Source organism: Panthera onca, chromosome C2, assembly GCF_046562875.1.
Source record: "Panthera onca isolate mPanOnc1 chromosome C2, mPanOnc1 haplotype 2, whole genome shotgun sequence".
Lineage (NCBI taxonomy): Eukaryota > Metazoa > Chordata > Mammalia > Carnivora > Felidae > Panthera > Panthera onca.
The window spans coordinates 41793819-41819148 of record NC_138347.1 but is presented as its reverse complement, the minus strand read 5'-3'; the positions used below and the strand labels follow the sequence as shown (position 1 = coordinate 41819148).

General features: G+C 38.3%; 1 protein-coding gene across 3 annotated transcripts in view; it reads right to left on the bottom strand.

The window, feature by feature from the left end:
- Positions 1-25330, bottom strand: part of EPHA3 (EPH receptor A3) — a 360076-nt gene that overhangs the window by 54920 nt on the left and 279826 nt on the right. For all 3 annotated transcript variants that reach the window (XM_060640217.3, XM_060640218.3, XM_060640219.3), the window contains exons 8-11: positions 19070-19172; positions 18284-18351; positions 6728-6853; positions 159-344 (exon numbers count right to left, since the gene is read on the bottom strand). In XM_060640217.3, coding sequence (XP_060496200.1) covers positions 159-344; positions 6728-6853; positions 18284-18351; positions 19070-19172 — 483 coding nt within the window. The remainder of the gene's footprint in view (positions 1-158; positions 345-6727; positions 6854-18283; positions 18352-19069; positions 19173-25330) is intronic.

The following is a 25330-nucleotide window of genomic DNA, read 5'->3' as shown; positions in this document are numbered from 1 at the left end:
TTTGCTTTCTTGTCGAAGAAAGACATGGCAACCCCAAATAGTCTCTGTGAGGACTGACATAGCTACGAAAAAAATGTCAAAATTCTGAAATGATTGAGTTAGGGTTTAAATAACCTCTGCTCAACATAGGCAAAAGTCAATCTTTTGGCTTGACTTACTTTTAGTAACAACTCCCTCCAATCGAATGATGTTGGGATGGTCAAATTGTCCCATAATGCTTGCTTCTCCCAGGAAGTCTCTCCTCTGCTTTTCTGTGTAGCCCACTTTCAGGGTCTTGATGGCCACTGAAATTTCTTTTTTTGAAGGGAGTTTTAAGCGACCGCTGCACACCTCTCCAAATTCACCTGTTAGTATAACAAAACGACAACAAAAGGTAAGGAGTTATATAATAAAAATATTATCAGCAGATAATAATAGATTTTCAGATATTATTAGCAGATAATGAGAGATAATAAACTGTTCCCTGTCAGTAATTCCATTCAAAGTATTTACACCTTTGACTTGCAAGATATACACTTAGATCTCCAACTTAATTTAGAACATGATAATTGTAGACTCCCTAAGAAGCCCCAGAATATCCAGAACCTAGTAGGAAATGGACCTTGTGAGTAGCCTCATACATTCTGAAGTACCACACTGTGAACAATATAATATGAAAGAGCAGGAGGAAAGTAGGAAGGCTATATCTAACAGGGTTTTAGCTCCTTGTTCTCATAGCCACCACCTCCTCAGGTTAATCAACAGACCAACATAGATATTATCGGTTGAGCAATGGATTAAATTTCAGATGTTTCTAGTCATTCTGTTATTAATAAGAGGACCAATTTAGTTATATACTCAGACTCTCTGAAAATGAGAACAGAAGCATCTGCTACCAATTCATTTTATTGGAGTATTGGCATGTTGCATTATTGACATACGAGTTGTAAAGTTCTCTGAGCTTCTGGAAGGGAGATGAATATACTATTTTCAAAAAAAGGTAGCATATTTTTTCTACAGAATCACTGTAAATATTTTCAAAGTCTTCAATAAAAAAATCTTGTTTTAAATGTACAATTATTCCAGAATCTACTGAATTTGGAATGTTGGTAACATTTAAATAGTCTAATCCTACTGGTATAAAGTTGCCTAGAACTAGTTTGGGCACTATCTTCATATATATTGCTATTGAGAAGATTTACCCATAACTCTTTCATCCTAATTTGAACTTCCTGAGAGCAGAGGCCCTTTACATTCATTTCTCTGTCCCACTGCTTGTCATGGTAATTGCCACAAAGTAGTACCACGCATAGAATGCTCCTTGTTCAGGGAGGAATTCCTAATATTGTGCAGATTACTAGATCTGATTTGTACAACACTTTAAAAAATGTTTTTTAATACCAAATGAGAGATTTTTCTCAAAAAGATTAATTGCATAATTCATTGTTAGGCTGTCTGTGGAATGGCAGAGGATTCTTGGTCCAACCTTCTCACTGTGAGTTTTTGTACAAGCTCCATGCCCCATGGCTCAGCCAGAGAGAAGCTGTCAAGAAGTGAGATGCTTCTTCTCTATATTTTGTTCAAACAAGTGGTTCAACCCACAAAAGCAGCAGGTTGTCCTATTGATTTACCAGCTGCATTACTACAAATGACTTGCTTCTCTCCAGGAAGCTCTAAACTTCCCCAGACTTGACCCCTTTCTCAGGAATCCACTTTTGTCACTGTTTCAAAACCATGACTTATGCTGTAACTTGTCAAAGTCACATAAGGTCCAAAAGCAGTTATTTATACATTTTAAAAATAAATACCCATCAGTTGGCAACACTATGACCGATACCGAAAAACACAGAGTTATAATGCTAAATAAGGCAGATCTAATTTCTTCCCTTTGCAGGAATACAGAGAAGATAGCAGTATCTGTGGCTAGAGTGTTCTTTAGGATTATAGGGAGAATCAGGGGTAGAGTTTGAGAACATTCATTGATCTTTTGAAATCCAAGGAAGAATATGTCATTATAGAGTGTGAATATTAGGAGAATTGTAATGCAGAGTAAATCATTGTTAGAATCTATAAGCAATACTAAGACTTCCTTTCCTTATACTGGGCTATTGGAACATTGCCAGAGAGCTCCAGTTCATGCTGCATAAACACTAACTTTGAGCAAACCATAAGAAAGCATCCATAAATACATTTCTATTTTCTGAAAGAAAGTTCTGCCGTTATCATGAGTCAATATGCTGCAATGGACCATGTATTAAATTTTGATGTTATCACCACTTATTCAATGTGACAAGTCACTTGTCAGCAGATTGCAGGACAGATAATACAGTGCTGTAGGACACAGAATGGATTCTAGGGCCTAATTGCCTCTGTCACTTACTGTGATTTTGAACTGGCATCTTTTTAAAAAATATTTATTTATTTATTTTGAGAGAGAGAGCATGCATGTGTGTGGGGGAGGGGTAGAGAGAGGGAGGGAGAGAGAGAATCCCAAGCAGGCTCCAGGCTCATGAACCTTCACATCATGACCTGAACTGAAATCAACACTTGGGTGCTCAACTGACTGAGCCAATCAGGTGCCCCTTGAACCAATGTCTTTAACCTCTCTGTACCTTTCTCTCCTTATCTATAACATGGGAACACCAATTGCATCTAACTCATGAGGGTTTTTTTGTAATTAAATGAATTAATGTATTTAAAGATGCATAGTGTAATCTATGTGTTAGCCACTATTTTCTTCTCTGAGTTCAGACCCACCTTAAGAAGGATAAACTATCTATCTACTGCTAAAGAGTTAGATCACATTGAAGAATGAATACAAAAATGCTTTTTAAAATGTCAAATTCTGTATTAATGTTAAGAAGAGATGGTTGTGATGATGATGGTGATAACAAGGTTAATGTCATGCTGGACAAGTATTTGTAAAGGGCAGCATTTTGTAAAAGTCCTTCACTGGAGAGATCAGAGGAAGAGTTCAAATTTCAAGTGGGTCAATTAGCGTTCCTTTCCTTCTCAAGGAAATATCTGACATATGTAAATGTATATCTACCTTCAAAATTCAGAAAATGTTTCAGTAATGCTAATTTTTAAAAACCCCCAAACTCTGAAATGTGATTATTTCATCCGATAAATACTAGAAATGGTCACCAATATATTATACTAAACATAGAAATGTTAAACATTAATTCATTTATCTGCCTAATCAACAACTGTGTTGGAAAAATTAACAAATTTGGGCAAATGCAATGCCCGATCTTTCCACCTAGCCAAATTTTACATGGTCTTATTCAATTTGCTCTGAACCTATAAGAAAACACACACACACACACACACACACACACACGAACACAAAAAACAAAAACCTTAGATCCTGTCATTTCTAAGTAAAAGCACAACTATAAGATCACTTGGACAGCACTGCTTGATTGTTCAATCCAATAACTGCAGTAGTTTTCATTTGTCCTTTGAAATAAAGTATGTTTTATGGGACTGGGTACACTATACTCTGATTTAAGATGCACAACACAAAATTGTTCAAAATAAAATTTCTTACACTCATTTCATCTAAAATAGAAGAAAAAATCTTTTTGTGTTTAAGTAGAATGATACTCTTCCCTCGTTTCACATTCCATTCTCCTACTCTTTTAATAAAAGAAGCATAATGAAAATACATATTGAACAATTTTGATGTGTCAACTAAGCCCTGGTCATAAATTATCTCAATTAATCCTCACAAAAATGTTAGAAGAAGGCACTAGTGTAATTATCAGTGTCTAATATGGAGTTTGAAGTTGGAAAAAAAAAGATTCAAATTTTGGTTTCCCAACGAATAACCATGTGCCTATAGGCCATTCAGATTTTTAGATCTTGTTTTCTCATTTACAGAAATGGAGACAATAACTATCTAAAATTAAATACCATGTGAATGCCTAGCACAGGAGTTAAATATATTCTACTTTCAGAAATTTTCAGTATTTAATCCTGAAATACTGGTTGGATTGAAGAGTAAAACTGGGAATTTTAGTCATTGTGCATTCCATTATTAAAAAATTTACTACTTTGAGAAAGTTAATTTGTGGCTTAATTTTAATTTTGTTATTTAAATTTGTTATTTGGTATTTGGTATAATTCTTCTGATTATCCAATGTATAAATGAGAGTTTCTGTTATTCCTGTTTTTCTGTATGAAACCTCTGACAGAAAATTAGAGAATTAGCCCACACAAATAGGGTCTTTCTTCATATTTGACTGTGAAAGTTCTGTCATTGACCACAAAATTCAGCCTTTTAACAATGGAAGATAACTGCTAATCAATTTAGTATACTTATTAATTTTTTATGTACATTACTTTAAAAATTTTTAAAGGATATAGGAAATGAGTAAGTGTATAAATGCAAGAAGGCTTGCCACGAATAGGTTGTTATTGGAGTAGTTGTGGAAATGGGTAGTATTATACTATACTATCCATTATACTATTAGACAATTTCAGCTACTTTTGTAGATATTTTATATTTTGCAAAAGAAAATGTTAAGAAAAATTGATAGCTTTCAAAATCTTGATTTCATATTCTACCCTTGAAAGGCTAATCAAGACAGACTAGAATTGGATGCATACAATATTATACTGAAATCTTCCAGGAGAAGAATAATTGACCTTGAAGATATACTTGTTTGCAAACAAAACAGGCACAGTTTTATTGTCCTTAGGAAAAGGAAAATAAGGAAAATGAGGATATTGGCTGCAAAGTCCTGAAAATGGAGCACATTTTTTACAAATATGTTTGAAGAAAGAAATGAACAAAGTTGATCTGTCCTGATCTTTCATGAGCATCAGGGACTGATTGTTCAATGATTCAGTGTAAGTAGCCTTTCCTTTTGTTTTATTTATCAGATACCATTTTGTAAGGGTTATTTGAGAGAGAGAGAGAGAGAGAGAGAGAGAGAGAGAGAGAGAGAGCAGGGGAGGGGCAGAGAAAGAGGGAGACACAGAATCTGAAGCAGGCTCCAGTCTCTGAGCTGTCAGCACAGAGCTCAACGCGGGGCTTGAACTCACAAACTGTGAGATCATGATCGGAGCCAAAGTAGGACACTCGACCTACTGAGCCACGCAGACGCCCCTCAGATACCATTTTTAATGAGTGCGTCTTGTCTCACACCACTGTGTTCTAGCGTTATCAGTAACATCTCTCTAGATAAGCTTTTACTAGTGGAAAGGGTCCCAAAGTTCAAGGTCCCCATGTGTCTGGCCTCTAGACACTGGCTGAGCATAAATGAGTTTCTCCTTCTCATATCGTTTGATTGTGCAAAGTCTTTGTGCTATGTATGCTCCTGAGGTTTCCATGCTGGAGAACAGTGCACTCTTGTGGGACAATAGTAACACCAGAGCTACAAGAACCATGTGCACCACAGAGCAGTGTACAAAGCAGAAGTGTACAAATGAAAGACAGTAATCGATATTTATTTGTGTTCACTGGATTAGCACAGATATATGATGAATGTGTGTATTCTTAAGTCTTAATTGTGGAAAAAGAAGCGCATGCTTTATTTTCCTTTTATGAATTACTAGTTTCATATTTGAATATCACCAGCACAGGTGAGTTTTAGCGGGCTGAAATACTAATAAAGTTAGAGGAGAAGATTTACTAAATTATTTCATTTAGATAATATGAATTACTCAGATTTTCCTGCTTGAATAATAAATACTGCTACCTTTCTAAATACTGCTTTGTTGTATAGAAAAACAGAGAAAATTATATGCACATTTGTGTAAAGAGGCATCCGTCATAAATATAGTACTTGAAGGAAACATGATCTGATGCTACTCACTATTCAGTGAGCTGGTTTCTCAGTCTTTCTATTTCCCACATCAACATAACTACTTTGCATTTGTTTTTAAAATAATATTGAAGAACGAGATGGTGGAGCAGAACTATTGTACAAGATTGTTTATTTTCACTTTTGAGTAGTAGTTTTAATCAAATGCACACTGAATGTCAGTGGATGTCCCTGTGTTTATGTGTAAATGTAAAAATCGTGTTATTTTATAAGTATCTGTAACTTTTATTGGAAAAAGGCAACTGCTATTCACAGTCACTCCAGAGCTGTTTGTTAATGGGATTATAATTGAGTCCATTAATGATTAGATTGAAGATGTATCTATATGAAAACAAACTTCGACAAAAATTTAAACTATATAAAGTTATAGGCAAGTATTAAAATGGAGCACTTTATGTTATTTAAACTATCCACTCAAAATAGTTTTGAGGAAGTTTGTGTAAAATGCGTCATTGATGATTTTACTTTGTGTCGCCTTTTTACTGTAATTCCAAAGAGGATTCTAAAATTGCCTGTTTTACAAACTCAAAATTTTCACTTAGTGAGCTTGTTTAAAGTAAGACGCACTTTTATCCTGTTATCCCTGTTTAGTCAAATAGGCTTTGTGACACATGATCGGCATAGTCAGGGGAAGACTGAGCTATTGAGGCTGCCGCCTCTGAAATTCAATAAATAAAAAGCTGGCCATGGTCTGTGAGTCTGCAAGTCTGGCACCTTTGAAATCATTACATTCCATTAAATACTCCTTCATTTATTTATTGCCTGCCTTTGATGTTGAAATCAGAAAAATGTCCCTTTTCACAGCAGTATAACTTAGGCTTGAGAAATTGCACATTCTTAGGCAGCATTCTTATTCATAGTTGCAAACTTGTAATTAACATGTAGATAGACAGTGGGGTTACTGTGGTGGTTACCTGCTCCAACAACTTTGTCAATGGATATGTTGGTGGCATCCAGTTCCTTAGCAAACTCATGAACCGCTTGGGTAGGGTCTTCGTATGTGTGTGGGTCAACATAAGTCCTGAGACCTGGAAGTTTTACTGTTTAAGGGAAGGAAGAAAGGCATTATTGTAAAAACTGATTTATAAAAACTTTACTGAGAAAATTTTATAAGCATATTATTAGTGAAAAAATATCCCTATTACCTTAAAGTGAACCAACTGTTAGTTTATTCTGCAATTGGCAGAGAGGCTGGACTATGCATTGAACGATTTAAGAAACAAAATTCCCCATAATGAAACAAAGAGGAACCACAATGAACTTTCTCAGCAAAAACTCTACAAGGAGAATGAACATTCAAAAAGGGTAATCTCAAGCAGAAGATTGAGTAGGTCCAGTAATTATACCATCAGCCGTGGTGAGTGCATGCTATGACACGTTTATGATTCTACAAATAGTGCCGTAAACAAGTATTTATGAAAATGCCACATCTGACAATAAATCAAAGTTTGGGAAATATTTTCAAAAGGCAGTACAGTGACTAAAATTATAGATAAATTAATTAAAGGATATAAAACGGCATGTCTTTTGTCTGACACTATTCTGCTCTTAGTAACATTCACAATCAAACTCATCCCTTGTAATTATAGATATACTTAAACCTGTGAGGATATGCATATATGATATGGGTATTATATGAATATACTAACATAATATAAAATTACTGAAATCTTACTGTGTAGCTTTTCAGCATAAAGGCAATATAAATTCTCTATATTTTAATAATGGTGCCAAAAAGCTAAATCCCAAACATAAATTACATTTTTAGCCTATTAGCCTATTAGCCTCCTTCATAATATGTATATTTATTTAATAATTCTGAAGGTGAAAATTTTTTGTGATGTTCTATAATTAAAATAGCATGGATAAAAGATACAGGAGAATCATTTTGGATTTGATTTAATATTAATGAGATTTCTATTATTTGGAAAAAATAAGTCATATTAGAAATAATTTGGAATGTTTAATAAACTAAATTTCTCTACAGTAAAATGAATTTTTTAAGTAAGCTTTATGCCCAATGTGGGGCTTAAACTCATGACCCGGAGAGATCAAGAGTCGTATGTTCTACCAACTGAGTCAACCAGTCACCCTTAAAACTAAATTTTTATAAAAGGGAACTTAGGAGGTTCCGGAAGATGGCGGCGTAGGAGGACGCGGGGCTCACAGCGCGTCCTGCCGATCACTTAGATTCCACCTACACCTGCCTAAAGAACCCAGAAAACCGCCAGAGGATTAGCAGAAGGGAGTCTCCGGAGTCAAGCGCAGACTAGAGGCCCACGGAAGAGGGTAGGAAGGGCGGCGAGGCGGTGCGCGCTCCACGGACTGGCGGGAGGGAGCCGGGGCGGAGGGGCGGCTCGCCGGCCAAGCAGAGCCCCCGAGTCTGGCTGGCAAAAGCGGAGGGGCCGGACAGACTGTGTTCCGACAGCAAGCGCGACTTAGCGTCTGGGAGGTCATAAGTTAACAGCTCTGCTCGGAAAGCGGGAAGGCTGGAGGACAAAGGGAGGGAGAGCTGCTGAGCCCCCGGACGGCAGAGCTCAGCTTGGCGGGGAACAAAGGCGCCAGCGCCATCTCCCCCGCCCATCCCCCAGCCAAAATCCCAAAGGGAACCAGTTCCTGCCAGGGAACTTGCTCGCTCCGCGCAAACACCCAACTCTGTGCTTCTGCGGAGCCAAACCTCCGGCAGCGGATCTGACTCCCTCCCGCTGCCACAGGGCTCCTCCTGAAGTGGATCACCTAAGGAGAAGCGAGCTAAGCCTGCCCCTCCAGCCCCCGTGCACCTGGCCTACCCACCCCAGCTAATACGCCAGATCCCCAGCAACACAAGCCTGGCAGTGTGCAAGTAGCCCAGACGGGACATGCCACCCCACAGTGAATCCCGCCCCTAGGAGAGGGGAAGAGAAGGCACACACCAGTCTGACTGTGGCCCCAGCAGTGGGCTGGGGGCAGACATCGGGTCGGACTGCGGCCCCGCCCACTAACTCCAGTTATACACCACAGCACAGGGGAAGTGCACTGCAGGTGCTCACCACGCCAGGGACTCTCCAAAATGACCAAACGGAAGAATTCCCCTCAGAAGAATCTCCAGGAAATAACAACAGCTAATGAACTGATCAAAAAGGATTTAAATAATATAACAGAAAGTGAATTTAGAATAATAGTCATAAAATTAATCGCTGGGCTTGAAAACAGTATACAGGACAGCAGAGAATCTCTTGCCACAAAGATCGAGGGACTAAGGAACAGTCACGAGGAGTTGAAAAACGCTTTAAACGAATTGCAAAACAAAATGGAATCCACGATGGCTCGGCTTGAAGAGGCAGAGGAGAGAATAGGTGAACTAGAAGATAAAGTTATGGAGAAAGAGGAAGCTGAAAGAAAGAGAGATAAAAAAATCCAGGAGTATGAGGGGAAAATTAGAGAACTAAGTGATACACTAAAAAAAAATAATATACGCATAATTGGTATCCCAGAGGAGGAAGAGAGAGGGAAGGGTGCTGAAGGGGTACTTGAACAAATTATAGCTGAGAACTTCCCTGAACTGGGGAAGGAAAAAGGCATTGAAATCCAAGAGGCACAGAGAACTCCCTTCAGACGTAACTTGAATCGATCTTCTGCACGACATATCATAGTGAAACTGGCAAAATACAAGGATAAAGAGAAAATTCTGAAAGCAGCAAGGGATAAACGTGCCCTCACATATAAAGGGAGACCTATAAGACTCGTGACTGATCTCTCCTTTGAAACTTGGCAGGCCAGAAAGGCTTGGCACGATATCTACAGTGTGCTAAACAGAAAAAATATGCAGCCGAGAATCCTTTATCCAGCAAGTCTGTCATTTAGAATAGAAGGAGAGATAAAGGTCTTCCCAAACAAACAAAAACTGAAGGAATTTGTCACCACGAAACCAGCCCTACAAGAGATCCTAAGGGGGATCCTGTGAGACAAAGTACCAGAGACATCACTACAAGCATAAAACATACAGACATCACAATGACTCTAAACCCATATCTTTCTATAATAACACTGAATGTAAATGGATTAAATGCGCCAACCAAAAGACATAGGGTATCAGAATGGATAAAAAAACAAGACCCATCTATTTGCTGTCTACAAGAGACTCATTTTAGATCTGAGGACACCTTTAGATTGAGAGTGAGGGGATGGAGAACTATTTATCATGCTCCTGGAAGCCAAAAGAAAGCTGGAGTAGCCATACTTATATCAGACAAACTAGACTTTAAATTAAAGGCTGTAACAAGAGATGAAGAAGGGCATTATATAATAATCACAGGGTCTATCCACCAGGAAGAGCTAACTATTATAAATGTCTATGCGCCAAATACCCGAGCCCCCAGATATATAAAACAATTACTCATAAACATAAGCAACCTTATTGATAAGAATGTGGTCATTGCAGGGGACTTTAACACCCCACTTACAGAAATGGATAGATCATCTAGACACACAGTCAGTAAAGAAACAAGGGCCCTGAATGATACATTGGATCAGATGGACTTGACAGATATATTTAGAACTCTGCATCCCAAAGCAACAGAATATACTTTCTTCTCGAGTGCACATGGAACATTCTCCAAGATAGATCATATACTGGGTCACAAAACAGCCCTTCATAAGTTTACAAGAATTGAAATTATACCATGCATACTTTCAGACCACAATGCTATGAAGCTTGAAATCAACCACAGGAAAAAGTCTGGAAAACCTCCAAAAGCATGGAGGTTAAAGAACACCCTACTAACGAATGAGTGGGTCAACCAGGCAATTAGAGAAGAAATTAAAACATATATGGAAACAAACGAAAATGAAAATACAACAATCCAAACGCTTTGGGATGCAGCGAAGGCAGTCCTGAGAGGAAAATACATTGCAATCCAGGCCTATCTCAAGAAACAAGAAAAATCCCAAATACAAAATCTAACAGCACACCTAAAGGAAATAGAAGCAGAACAGCAAAGGCAGCCTAAACCCAGCAGAAGAAGAGAAATAATAAAGATCAGAGCAGAAATAAACAATATAGAATCTAAAAAAACGGTAGAGCAGATCAACGAAACCAAGAGTTGGTTTTTTGAAAAAATAAACAAAATTGACAAACCTCTAGCCAGGCTTCTCAAAAAGAAAAGGGAGATGACCCAAATAGATAAAATCATGAATGAAAATGGAATGATTACAACCAATCCCTCAGAGATACAAACAATTATCAGGGAATACTATGAAAAATTATATGCCAGCAAATTGGACAACCTGGAAGAAATGGACAAATTTCTAAACACCCACACTCTTCCAAAACTCAATCAGGAGGAAATAGAAAGCTTGAACAGACCCATAACCAGCGAAGAAATTGAATCGGTTATCAAAAATCTCCCAACAAATAAGAGTCCAGGACCAGATGGCTTCCCAGGGGAGTTCTACCAGACATTTAAAGCAGAGATAATACCTATCCTTCTCAAGCTATTCCAAGAAATAGAAAGGGAAGGAAAACTTCCAGACTCATTCTATGAAGCCAGTATTACTTTGATTCCTAAACCAGACAGAGACCCAGTAAAAAAAGAGAACTACAGGCCAATATCCCTGATGAATATGGATGCAAAAATTCTTAATAAGATACTAGCAAATCGAATTCAACAGCATATAAAAAGAATTATTCACCATGATCAAGTGGGATTCATTCCTGGGATGCAGGGCTGGTTCAACATTCGCAAATCGATCAACGTGATACATCACATTACCAAAAAAAAAGAGAAGAACCATATGATCCTGTCAATCGATGCAGAAAAGGCCTTTGACAAAATCCAGCACCCTTTCTTAATAAAAACCCTTGAGAAAGTCGGGATAGAAGGAACATACTCAAAGATCATAAAGGCCATTTATGAAAAGCCCACAGCTAACATCATCCTCAACGGGGAAAAACTGAGAGCTTTTTCCCTGAGATCAGGAACACGACAGGGATGCCCACTGTCACCGCTGCTGTTTAATATAGTGCTGGAAGTTCTAGCATCAGCAATCAGACAACAAAAGGAAATCAAAGGCATCAAAATTGGCAAAGATGAAGTCAAGCTTTCGCTTTTTGCAGATGACATGATATTATACATGGAAAATCCGATAGACTCCACCAAACGTCTGCTAGAACTGATACATGAATTCAGCAAAGTTGCAGGGTACAAAATCAATGTGCAGAAATCAGTTGCATTCTTATACACTAACAATGAAGCAACAGAAAGACAAATGAAGAAACTGATCCCATTCACAATTGCACCAAGAAGCATAAAATACCTAGGAATAAATCTAACCAAAGATGTAAAAGATCTGTATGCTGAAAACTATAGAAAGCTTATGCAGGTAATTGAAGAAGATATAAAGAAATGGAAAGACATTCCCTGCTCATGGATTGGAAGAATAAATATTGTCAAAATGTCAATACTACCCAAAGCTATCTACACATTCAATGCAATCCCAATCAAAATTGCACCAGCATTCTTCTCGAAACTAGAACAAGCAATCCTAAAATTCATATGGAACCACAAAAGGCCCCGAATAGCCAAAGTAATTTTGAAGAAGAAGACCAAAGCAGGAGGCATCACAATCCCAGACTTTAGCCTCTACTACAAAGCTGTCATCATCAAGACAGCATGGTATTGGCATAAAAACAGACACATAGACCAATGGAATAGAATAGAAACCCCAGAACTAGACCCACAAATGTATGGCCAACTCATCTTTGACAAAGCAGGAAAGAACATCCAATGGAAAAAAGACAGTCTCTTTAACAAATGGTGCTGGGAGAACTGGACAGCAACATGCAGAAGGTTGAAACTAGACCACTTTCTCACACCATTCACAAAAATAAACTCAAAATGGATAAAGGACCTGAATGTGAGACAGGAAACCATCAAAACCTTAGAGGAGAAAGCAGGAAAAGACCTCTCTGACCTCAGCCGTAGCAATCTCTTACTCGGCACATCCCCAAAGGCAAGGGAATTAAAAGCAAAAGTGAATTACTGGGACCTTATGAAGATAAAAAGCTTCTGCACAGCAAAGGAAACAACCAACAAAACTAAAAGGCAACCAACGGAATGGGAAAAGATATTTGCAAATGACACATCGGACAAAGGGCTAGTATCCAAAATCTATAAAGAGCTCATCAAACTCCACACCCGAAAAACAAATAACCCAGTGAAGAAATGGGCAGAAAACATGAATAGACACTTCTCTAAAGAAGACATCCGGATGGCCAACAGGCACATGAAAAGATGTTCAACGTCGCTCCTTATCAGGGAAATACAAATCAAAACCACACTCAGATACCACCTCACGCCAGTCAGAGTGGCCAAAATGAAGAAATCAGGAGACTATAGATGCTGGAGAGGATGTGGAGAAACAGGAACCCTCTTGCACTGTTGGTGGGAATGCAAATTGGTGCAGCCGCTCTGGAAAGCAGTGTGGAGGTTCCTCAGAAAATTAAAAATAGACCTACCCTATGACCCAGCAATAGCACTGCTAGGAATTTATCCAAGGGATACAGGAGTACTGATGCATAGGGGCACCTGTACCCCAATGTTTATAGCGGCACTCTCAACAATAGCCAAATTATGGAAAGAGCCTAAATGTCCATCAACTGATGAATGGATAAAGAAATTGTGGTTTATATACACAATGGAATACTACGTGGCAATGAGAAAAAATGAAATATGGCCTTTTGTAGCAACGTGGATGGAACTGGAGAGTGTGATGCTAAGTGAAATAAGCCATACAGAGAAAGACAGATACCATATGGTTTCACTCTTATGTGGATCCTGAGAAACGTAACAGAAACCCATGGGGGAGGGGAAGGGAAGAAAAAAAAAAAAAAAAAAAAAGAGGTTAGAGTGGGAGAGAGCCAAAGCATAAGAGACTGTTAAAAACTGAGAACAAACTGAGGGTTGATGGGGGGTGGGAGGGAGGGCAGGGTGGGTGATGGGTATTGAGGAGGGCACCTTTTGGGATGAGCACTGGGTGTTGTATGGAAACCAATTTGACAGTAAATTTCATATATTAAAAAATAAAAAAAAAAAAAAAGATATATGGGAGAAAAGTCACAAGATGCACCTATTTGTTTTTAAAAATTCGAGAATTTTGATTGTTCCTCCTTTTACTTTACTGTATAAATTTGTATAAAAATATTGTCTATATTTGCAGTCATTTTCATGCTACTTTACATGCATGTATATCTGTTAATGTTTACTCTATAATAAATTTCTATTAGCCAAAAAAAAAAAAAAAAAAAATAAAAGGGAACTTAGGATCTATTAAAGTACATAAACATGATCGAACACTAAAAGATATAGTATATGTATTTATATGATAGATTTTTGTTTTTAATTTTGGTAATTTTTTTAAAATTGGTAAAAAATATTGTTTTAGCAAGGGGCAGGAATGCATAATAGTGATTGTTTTTTCATTTATGACCCTATATTATTGAAGGATACTTTTTATCCTAAAGTAACAAGTAAAATCAGATGTTATCTTTTACAGTATCCCTTTATAATGAAAGCATCTTAATGGCAAATTGCAACTGAACATTCAGTGATGACCAAAGAGGTCTCTGACTCATTTTGTAGTTTGCATGAAATGGATGTAGAGACTGATGACAGCAATTATTCCAGAGAGCCTTCAGCACGATGGACAGTAGGCCAACGGGTCCAGCATTTCATGGTTCGGGCTGAGAAATGATCAGTTCATTGACATACAGGACATCTTCATGAATTCCCTTCTTACACCACATAATAAGTTATGTTCCTGCAAAGTATCCATAAAGGTTTCAAGAGATGAAATAGAGGCATAAGAATAAAAAGATTATAAAAAATAAGTGGTGGTTGGGAAGTAAAAATTCAATTTTCCTCAGTTACTTCTCCAGATGATTTTTGAGACTCTAGAATAGAAATGGGAGGGTCAGGAAGCAAATAGAGAAGAAAGGCTAAAGCTCCTCCTACTTGGCCTGTGTTGACATTGGGACTCTATGCAATACAACAGCCTCTCCATCCTGAGGCCAAGTGCAGATTATCGAGAAGACACCAATTTGAAGGTTACCTCCACAGAACTGGGGAAATGACAAGTCCTTTGCTCTTGCTTTGGGTAAACTGTGAGTAGAGCAGCTTTTGAAGTAAGAACTTTTGAAGCTTTTCTATTCTGAACAGCTCAGCAAAAAGAATTACCTAGGTGTCAGAGAACGAAAGCTCTTGAATACTTGTTATTCAAGTGCTCGGCACAAGTGCCTGTTATGGTGTTAATGCTCAATGAATGATAGAGATTACGGACATTGTATGTATTTTGATGTTAAGAATGTTTATTCAAATTATTAATATGATTGAGGTTTCTGGAGACAGGATTTGGGCCAGAAATGTCCATTCCTTTTGAGCTCCCAGATCAGTTTGCAAGCTTCTGCCATTATTGTAAACATCATTGCTTCCTATAAAAACACATGGCAGAGTCACTCTTTAGTTCAGTGGTCTATTATAATTTATTATTTCACTAAAACTATTTCTAATATTATCAGTACTAAAACACTTTACCCTTAAAACAAGCAAACAGATTAAGGAAAGCTATGATACTTTTCTTGCTTAAGAGTAAGGAAAACAGCAAAAGTAACTGTAGACTTACTAAAATATGTTAGGGAATAAAGTTCTGCCGGAATCTTTTTGTATAATAAGTTTAGTTACATTTTAATAAAAGCTCACATCAAAGGGAGACTGGGATATATGATCATCCAGTTTTGATTTATCTCTAGTAATTGTATAGTAAAGGACCAGAAGATAAGGAAATTTAGTATTCCTTTTCAAGTAAAAAAAATAAGGTAAAAATTGGGGCACCTGGGTGGCTCAGTCAGTTCAGTGTCCGACTTTGGCTCAGGTCATGATCTCATGGTTCCTGGGTTCAAGCCCTGCATCGGGCTCTGTGCTGATAGCTGGGAGCATGGAGCCTGCTTCAGATTCTGTGTCTCCCTCTCTTTCTACCCTCCCCCCACTCTCTCAAAAATAAATAAACATTAAAAAAATTTTTAAGTAAGGTAAAAATTATTTTTAAAAAAATGAAAATTTTTCTTGTAAACAATTACAAATGTGTTAACCTTGCTGAACTTAAGGAAATCAATTTGGAAGCAATTTACTAGTATCAGAATTTACAAAGACCATTATAAAGTGAGTTGTCAGAAACAATGTCTAACATTTTAAATAAACACTAGCTTTAAACAGCCTTGAATTGTGCTTTAGAGTGACCCTTCTATACCTGTCAGCCCTAGAGAGTATATGTATCACTAAATAATCTGAAAATTCAGTCGCCTTTCCCTACTAAAATCAAATTCATTGCAATTAAATAAAATCATATAAATTGCTTTTCTATCCACATGAAATTTGGGAAACAATACAAATATAAACACACACATCCCCAAGTTAAATGGCCTGTTCACTGTGGGAGCTTTGGCTGCTGACTTTTAACTGCTGACCCCAGAAGTGCCAGGAATCAGGTGATGCAGGATACAAGGCACATAATCCCTTCACACCAATAATTAAGGGCAACATACAGAGTAACTGGGCTGTGTCAAGAAAACCAGATAATAAACACATGCACACGTGTTAAGCTGTACTACTTTACAGCTCGTTCTGTGCAAACACAATAATTTACATTTCCATTTTACCAGCATGAGCTGCCCTAAGGATAGCAAAAAATAAAAAGGCCTAGCCAGAGAGGGCAAGGGGACAGGATCTTAGGAGGTGAAACACATTTCTTTCCTTTTGAAGCAATATTATAGGATTTGTAACAAGACTGGAGGGAATAGTTCATAGCTAGAGCTTTTTAAAGTAATACCAAATAAATGGTCTGAAATAAACCAGCTGTAGCACTAAGACTCAGAAAGTTTATGACATGCATATAAGTTATTCTATGCCCTTACAGCTAGGATAAAATGCATTTCTTTTTTGTTTGTCTATCATAAAGACATTGTACATTTGAAGAAAATTAAAGTTTCAACCAACTCCACTAGAAAAACCAAGAGCTAAAACAGATTGGAGTGATAGAGGAACGTGCTTACCATTCAGACACAGAAATTTATCATTGTTCCAAATTCATGAGATTTACAATTCCGATATTAAAAGACCCAAATCAGTACTGTTTTACTCTAAAGACAATATTTACATTGACTATCCAACTCAAATTAGGAACAGTTTAATCCACAGGAATGTGACTGCTCTAATTTATGCACGGCAGCTGTGACTCACTGTTTTTGGGGGGGACCATGAAAAAAAGCTACATAAGCCTCCTGCAATTTGTTCATTCATTCTCTTAAAGTAATCTAAAATGATGAGATGTTGCCATGAGGAAGGTAGCGCTTTGGCTTTTGTGAATTATTCTGTGATGACTACAATGAGAAGGATAGAACAAACAATGCCCTTTGTAAACTGTCACTGTGTCCAGCTCACATCAGTTTACATTTTGGAACACATTCTCTTTTTCTTTTTTTGCAAGCTACTGTGTGCCTCCTGCATGTTAGCAACAGGTAATCAAGCTGTTAACTTGAGTTATAAGGGGAGCTATAGTTTTTAGATGCAAAGCCAATGACGGATATGAAGTATCATGCTGAACTGAAAATAATTTTACAAGGCGATAGCGAATCAAAGAAAGTGATGCTTACAAGACTACGTCAGTCATATTGAGACGATCTGAGAGCACGAAAGTATGAGTTTAGTCTGCACTAATTTCCATAAGAACATGCTATTCCCTTTGAGTCCACTGATTAGTAATTGCCACATCGTTTGGAAAATCAAAATGCCTGGGATGATTTGTTTTGCCAGAAGAAGAAAAAAAAGAGTCAGTCCTCTTATTAGATATAAACACTTTGTTTCCCAAAAGACTATTTCCTTTAGAAAATATTAAAAGGAGACGAAATTGCTTGGTATTAACATACGAGGGAAAAGTGCTGGCTTTCCGACCAGTTAGGTATCGTGTAACTCCAAAATAAACAGTTTATTTTAAAGGCTCTCTCCTGGTTGGTTGACAAAATAGACTACGGCGTTTCACATAAACAGAGGTTGTTTATATTTATTTGGGAGTTCGGAAAGGGACAAGGGTCCTATTTAGATTTTAGCGAAGGACGAGAAATAAGGAAATGGAAGATACGCTTTGCCTTTCAGCTACGCAGAGCTGACTAGAGTACACACTCCCCATCATGTACATTATTTGGCTATAAACCATAGGTTGTCCTTCACTTTGCTGAAGGATGCTGAAATGTGACCATGCAAAAATTACTTCATGCAGAGCCATGAATTTCCTTCCCCATTTTAAATTAATTTAATCTGCTCAATTCTTTCCTAAAACTCCTTTTGCATTCTCTGCTTTGTGGGGAAGTTATCCAATTATGTATCAATAAGGCTAAAACTAGAACGGCGAAACCAAAGCACCAAAACAGCTTAGGAACTTACAATGTCCATTCCCAAAATGAAGTCTTTTTTCATCAGCACCATGTTTTGACTTGTTATAGCCACAGAACCTGGAGGGAAGTCAGGGGAAGAGAACACAGAAAGAAAATATATGAAAGCAATTATCTATGCTCAGAATGTGCAAAGCACAAAAAAAAAAAAAAAAAAAAAAAAATAAGGCATTTTCCTCAAACAATTAAATGCTTTAGTGAAAGTTTAATGACTTCATATTTTCTAAATCCTTTATAGAAAGCCTCTTTCTCTGGGGACTCTGGAAAGCTGCCTAATGAGGAGATATGCAGAGTTGCTTCCCCACTGTGCAGACCCCTTCAGTTCAGTTTTTATAATGGCCTTAGAAAGTGTTTATAGTATTTTTTTTTTAACAACTGCTGTTAGAATGAATGAAGGGTAAAGTCTCCATTGTCGGCGATTAGTGCTGTGCTGCCTTACCAGTGTTCTGGGTGAGAAAGTGGCAGGGAAATCTGGGGTGTATTTCAAGAGTGAGAGAACAATTGGAACAAGAGAGTAAAAACCGCAAACTAGGTCAAAAGGGAGAAGTGGTATGAGGTTGAAAAGTGGGGCAGGAATTTCATGGATTAAAAAAAAAAAAAGAAAATCAAAACTAAAGATGGAGAAACAAAAGAAAGGGAAGGGAAGAAAGAATAGATACAAGCAGAGACATTCTTAGTTGTTAAAATACTTCATTGACCACAGTCTTCAGATTGTAGCCCAATTCAGGGGAGCGAGCAGAGCAATAATGAGTGGTTGTAAAAGAGACCGCAAACTCACCTCCCTATCAAAACGTAGGTGACCACTGTGAGGAGAATAATGGCCACTGCCGCTGAAATGGCAATCATTACCACTTGGCTGTTTTCACCGGAGATGGAGAAAGCTGGGGGGTGGAGGAGAAAAAGAAGAAAAGGACAGGCATTAACACACCATAACTAACATCGGCATGGAAAAGCTGATAAACTCAGTCATAGTTACTCTGGTTTTACCTAAAACGTGGCTTCCTGCTTCATACAGTATAAACAGAATTCCCCACGTTAGTGTAAAAACAGACAGTGCCTATAAGGGTGCTTGAAATTTCCAATTAATAAGATAAGATACTCTCTTTCAATGGCATCAATCAAACGCTACTTGAGTGCAGACTCTGCGAAACATCCTGGACTGGTTTTCTGTAGGCTTACTGCAAAGAAACTCATTGGATACACCAGAAGTTATCAGAGGAACACAGTGAACAGGTCAGATTTCCCTGAATGAAATTATAAAAGATCCCTAATTTTTTTTTTTTTTAATGTTGATTTATTTCTGAGAGAGAGAAGACAGAGCACGAGCGGGGGAGGGGCAGAGAGAGAGAGGGAGATACAGAAGGCTCCAGGCTCTGAGCTGTCAGCACAAAGCCTAGCATAGGGCTCAAAGTGACAAAAGTTGAGATCAGACCTGAGCTGAAGTCCGATGCTTAACCCACTAGGCCACCCAGGTGCCCTAAAAGCTTTCTAAACAAGCTTAATTATTTTGCAATATCTAGAGTTATTAAAATGTTTTTTTTTTTTCGTTTTTTCGTTGTTTTTTTTTTTTTTAACACATACCACCAACAAATTGCTCTCCTACCTTTGTGAATGTCTCATCACTCACTCACCTAAAAATAGTCCAGGAGTCAAACCTGGCCTGCTACCAGTTTTTGTATACCTCAGGAGCTTAGAATGGTTTCACATTTGCTTCATGGTTGTAAAAAGTCAAAAGAAGATTTTTGACACGTAGAAATTATGTAAAATTCAAAATTTGGTGTCCATAAGTAAAGTTGTATTGGAGCACAGCCACATTCATTTGTGTATTATCTATGGCTGCTTTTATGCTACAATAGCCAAGTTGAGTAAGAGCACACAGGCTGTCTACACACACAGCCTAAAATATTTATTATCTAGCCCTTTACAGAAAAAGTCTACTGACCCTTGAGCTAGACCAGTGCTTCTCTAACTTCAATGTTCATTCAAACCACTTGGGAATCTTGGAAAAGAAGTTTCTGATTCAGTCGGTCTAGAGTGGGGACTGAAACTGCTTTTCTTTTCTCTTTTTAAATTTATTTTATTTTATTTTAGAGGGGTGTAGGGGAGAGGGCAGAGAGACAGAGAGAGAGAGAGACAGCGAGAGAGAGACAGAGAGAGAGAGAACCTTAAGCAGGCTCTAGACTCAACATGGAGCTTGGTGCGGGGCTCGACATGGGGTTCAATCCCATGGCGCTGGGATCATGATCTGAGCCAAAATCAAGAGTTGGCCACTGAGCCACCCAGGTGCCCTGAGACTGTGCTTTCCTTATGAGCTTCCAGTGATGCTGATGCTGGCTGATTCCAGACCATGTTTCGAGTAGCAAAGACAGAGAACACAAATACAAAATCACCTTGTCTTCTCCCTCACCTCATCACTCACTATCCAATTAATCACCAAACTGTTTTAAGTGTTTTTTAGTTCTTCTGGATTACAATTAGAAAATCCTAATTGGTCTTTATTTGCATGTCTTTCCTATCTTTTATCTGGCCAGTAGAATATTCCTTCTAAACCATCAATTTGATCATGCTGTTGTCATGCATAAAAGTTTTTCAGGGCTCTCCATCACTTTAAAAAAAAAATTTTTTTTTAACGTTTATTTATTTTTGAGACAGAGAGAGACAGAGCATGAACAGGGGAGGGTCAGAGAGAGGGAGACACAGAATCTGAAACAGGCTCCGGGCTCTGAGCTGTCAGCACAGAGCCCGACATGGGGCTCGAACTCAGGGACCGTGAGATCATGACCTGAGCCGAAGTCGGACGCTTAAGCGACCAAGCCACCCAGGCGCCCTCTCCATCACTTTTAAGGTAAAATGCAAATTCTGTAGCAGAGCAGGTAAAGCCATTGAAGATCCTGTTCCTTGCTTACACCTCCAGCCTCATCTGCTATTAAACTCCATAAGCATCCTAATCCCTAGACTCTAAAATATACGCAGCTTCTGGAACAAGGCCTTTCACATGCTCGTATTTTAACATATATTGCCCTTGTAGTAAATGCTGATTGAACAAATGAATGAGCGGTGTATCTAAAGAGCTTAGAAGAGAGAGTGTGATTATTTGAATACTATCACCTCTCCAGACGCCATTATCAAATGTTCAGCCTGATCAAAAATCTAAGTTTGGAAGGATTTCTTGAAAATAATGCAGTTTTAGGGAGAGCTAAATGATGCAAATAAAGAGACATGGCAGATGGGCTGTAAGAAGTTTTCCAAGCATCTGAAAATAAGAGCTCCAAGTGTGGTAGGATGGCATCCTCATAATATAAACTGCTGCAAGCTCTTTATTCTTTACTACCAGCAAACTGTTTACACCACTGTGGCAGGCACGGGAGTGCCTGCTCGCATCTTCCCACTGCCAAATTTGCAGCGGGCAGACAGCCTCCAGCTGCTGCACCTTCAGGACCCACCGCAGCCTTCATGCACGGGCCACCCTCCCCTCCATGACTAAACACTACAAGGGGACTGGAGCCAGGCCCTCCCTGCTCAGTACAGGACTCCTCTAAGGCAGTCTTCACTCTGGGGCTCCCCACCGCTTGCGGGACCCCCAGGGGAGACCCGCAGAGCTGCGCTGCTGGCTGAATCTCCTCCTCCTCCACTCTTCTCTTTCCCTCCACCTCTTCACAGACGCTGACAGACATCCCAGCAAGAGGTGCAGCCTGATGGCTTCTGTTCTTCCCGCCTCTTTCTTCTCTCTGCATTTTCCCCTATAAAGCTCATAGAAGTCCATCTTAACATCTCTCTCCCAGAACCCCTGGACGGATACATACCTATCCATTGGATACAGATCCGTGATTAGTTTGTAAAGTAACTTAACCTAGTGATTCAATAATGCTCCGTAAACCTATAATAATAACTCTATCTCATGCTTTCCATGTTGTACGTACATCGTAGTAACTTCTAAAGTGCAGCAAGGTCTGCATTCTCTGTGAAGTTTAGCCAGGAGATGAGATAAATGTCAATGAAACTGGGAGAGGAAGCATGATAGAAGGAAGAGGAATTCTCTGTTTCTTTTTCTGTCACAGACAGAATTAAATTAGGACATCTCTGCAATGTCCTCCAGCTCTAAATATCTATGAATCCTGGGGACTACGTAAGGCACATAATCAAAATGGATCATTTTTGTTAGTGAAATTAGCAAACATTTATAATGAGGGATTTTGAATAAATGCATTATAGAGTTGTCTAAAAATGTTACGTGGAACACTTTTAAAAATTGCTGTCTATTACATGTCTTAGAAACTCATTTTGAATATGTTTTCCCACAAGCAAACCGCTTCCCCTGTTTCTGGCCACTTCCCATTTAGAACATCCTGCACATACAGCTGACCTTCTCTCCCTAAAGCAGACTGGTTAGGAGCTCAGTCTCATGAAACAGAATGCTTGGATTTGCACTTACTTTGCTGTGTGACACAAGATCACTGTTGCAAGGATTAAATGGGTTAATACAAGCAAAACACTTAAAATAGTTCCAAGCACTGAGTAAGTGCTTAATAAATGTTATCTATTTTTATTATTTAATTTCTCCAGTAAAAAACTGGCAAAAAGTGCTGTGGATTCAGTTTCTGCCCAGTGAGGGTTTCCAGACAGTTGACTTGTCTGCTTTCCCAAGCACTTCAGTTTCATTCTGTTTGTACTTCGTGCTTTGGAGATGCCACCTTGACTCTAGGGAAGCCCCTTTACTCCTATGAACTCTACAATTTCAGCATAATATCTTTTTTTTTAAATGTACATCTGCAGCACTAGATTAGTACTCCAAAATTTGGAGATTCTAGGTTCACTGACTCTACTTCTTAGTTATGCAACCCGAGAAAAAACACACATAAACTCTGTCCTAAACCATGTATAAAGGAAATAATAGTACCAGAATAACTTATGGAACAGGATCAAATAAAATGCTTATGAAAGTGCTTAATGGGTCCCTGGATGGCTCGGTGGGTTAATCGTCCAAGCCTTGATTTTGGCTCAGGTAATGATTTCAGGGTTCCTGTCAGTGCAAGCCTGCTTGGGATTCATTCTCTCTCTCTCTCTCTCTCTCTCTCTCTCTCTCTCTCTCTCTCTGCCCCTCCCCTGCTCACTCTTTCTCTCTCTCAAAAAAACAAAAACAAAAAACTCAACAAAAAAGAAAGAAAATGCTTAATATATTATCACATAAATACATAGGTTCTCGAATCAGACCTGTCATTAACCAATTGTGTGATTTTGGAAAGCTTACTTAAACCTCTCTATGCCTCAGTCTCTTTGTGAAATGAAGATGATAATAACTATAAAAAATAAGACATTTTGGGGCCCCTGGGTGACTTAGTTGGTTAAGCATCCGACTTCTGCTCAGGTCATGATCTCCCCGTTCGTGAGTTTGAGCCCCGCGTCGGGCCCTGTGCTGACAGCTCAGAGCCTGGAGCCTGCTTGGGATTCTGTGTCTCTGTCTCTCTCTCTCTTCCCCTCCTCACTAACACTCTGTCTCAAAAATAAACATTAAAAAAAAAAAGATAATTACAAAAAATATTATCTAAACTCCAGGTAAAAACCCACTTTGTTCTACTAAGAAATATCTACATGTGTTATGAAAGATAACTTCTAATATAATTTTTAAAAATAAAAACTAGAAAAAAATTAGAATAAAGAGCAAAATGTTAAAGAAATACAAACATCAGTCTTTTATAATATATATATATATATATATATATTTTAAATATCAATATATAACAAGACTCTTAAGTTCTTAGAACGAATTTTTATGAATACATCATTCTGATTAAAAAAACCGAGAGTTGATTTTGTCTTTTTTTCTCCCTAGGACAAAAGATACCTTTTTTTCTCATCCATATTTAAAGTCTGGAAGAATTCTATGGTGAAAAAGAGTAAACTGAGTTTTTAAAATATCAAACCGTACCACTCAAAGATTTTTATAAATGAGGAACATGATGTTAAAAAGCTCATCTTTTCCTTCTTACTCTTTTTTCATCTGCTGTATCCATCAGTGGAAGTATTGCAAATATAAAACTTATTTGGCAAAACCCCCAAACCCTGTAATTTTCAAATGGAATATTTCTTAAACCTCAGACACGGAAGCCCCATTAGAGGTTCGTGCAGAATGCTGCCACAGCAGTATCTGTAGTAAATCTGGAATCACATTAGTATATTGGGATTTGTTGTTCCCTTTGAAAATTTACATATCACCCAGAGTTAAGTGCTGTTTAAAAACAGAAAATATGTTTATCTAATGGTGATCTGACCCTCCTGCCCCTTGATATACCTAATTTCTACCACAGGATATAATGAACATGTGTTTTTTCGCTTTCTGGGATTTGTGATCTTTCTTGGTAAAGCAAATGTAGGTTTTGTTGTTCTTAACTTAAATAACCATTTAAAAGTTTGAAAAAAAATTCAATTTGTAATCATTTCAGAACAAGAAACTTGTTTGCGGGGCGCCTCACTGGCTCAGCCGGTGGAGCCCACGACTCTTGATCTCGGGGTTGTGATTTCCAGTCCCACTTTGGGTGTAGAGATTACTTACAAATAAAATCTTTAAAAAAAGGCAACTTTTTTGCATTACTTAAATGTTACAAAAAGATTGAGAACTACCAATGTTAAATTGCAATTAAACTCTGTTATGATGTCATCTAAAATTTTAAATTTGTTTTAAACCTGTTCAGGATCCACTTTCATGGTATTTTATAACGTTCTGGTTTCTAATGTTCTCAGAGAGCCATTTCTCTTTGGAGTCCCAGAGGGAAGGCTGCCCGTGGACAAGTCCTGCCTTAGGCAGAAGAGGCTGACTCCTGTGCCCTTGCGGTGTTTAGTCATGGAGGAGAGCGTGGCCCCTGCAGGAGGCCTGCGGTGGGTCCTGGCAGGTGCAGCAGAGGAAGGCTGTCTGCCGCTGCTGACTTGGTGGCAGGGACAACCGAGCAGGCACTCCCAAGACCGCCCCACAGGTGAAAACACGTGTATCCATCACAGGAGAATTAGCAGAGGTTTTGAAGTATATACAGATTAGTATTTTGGG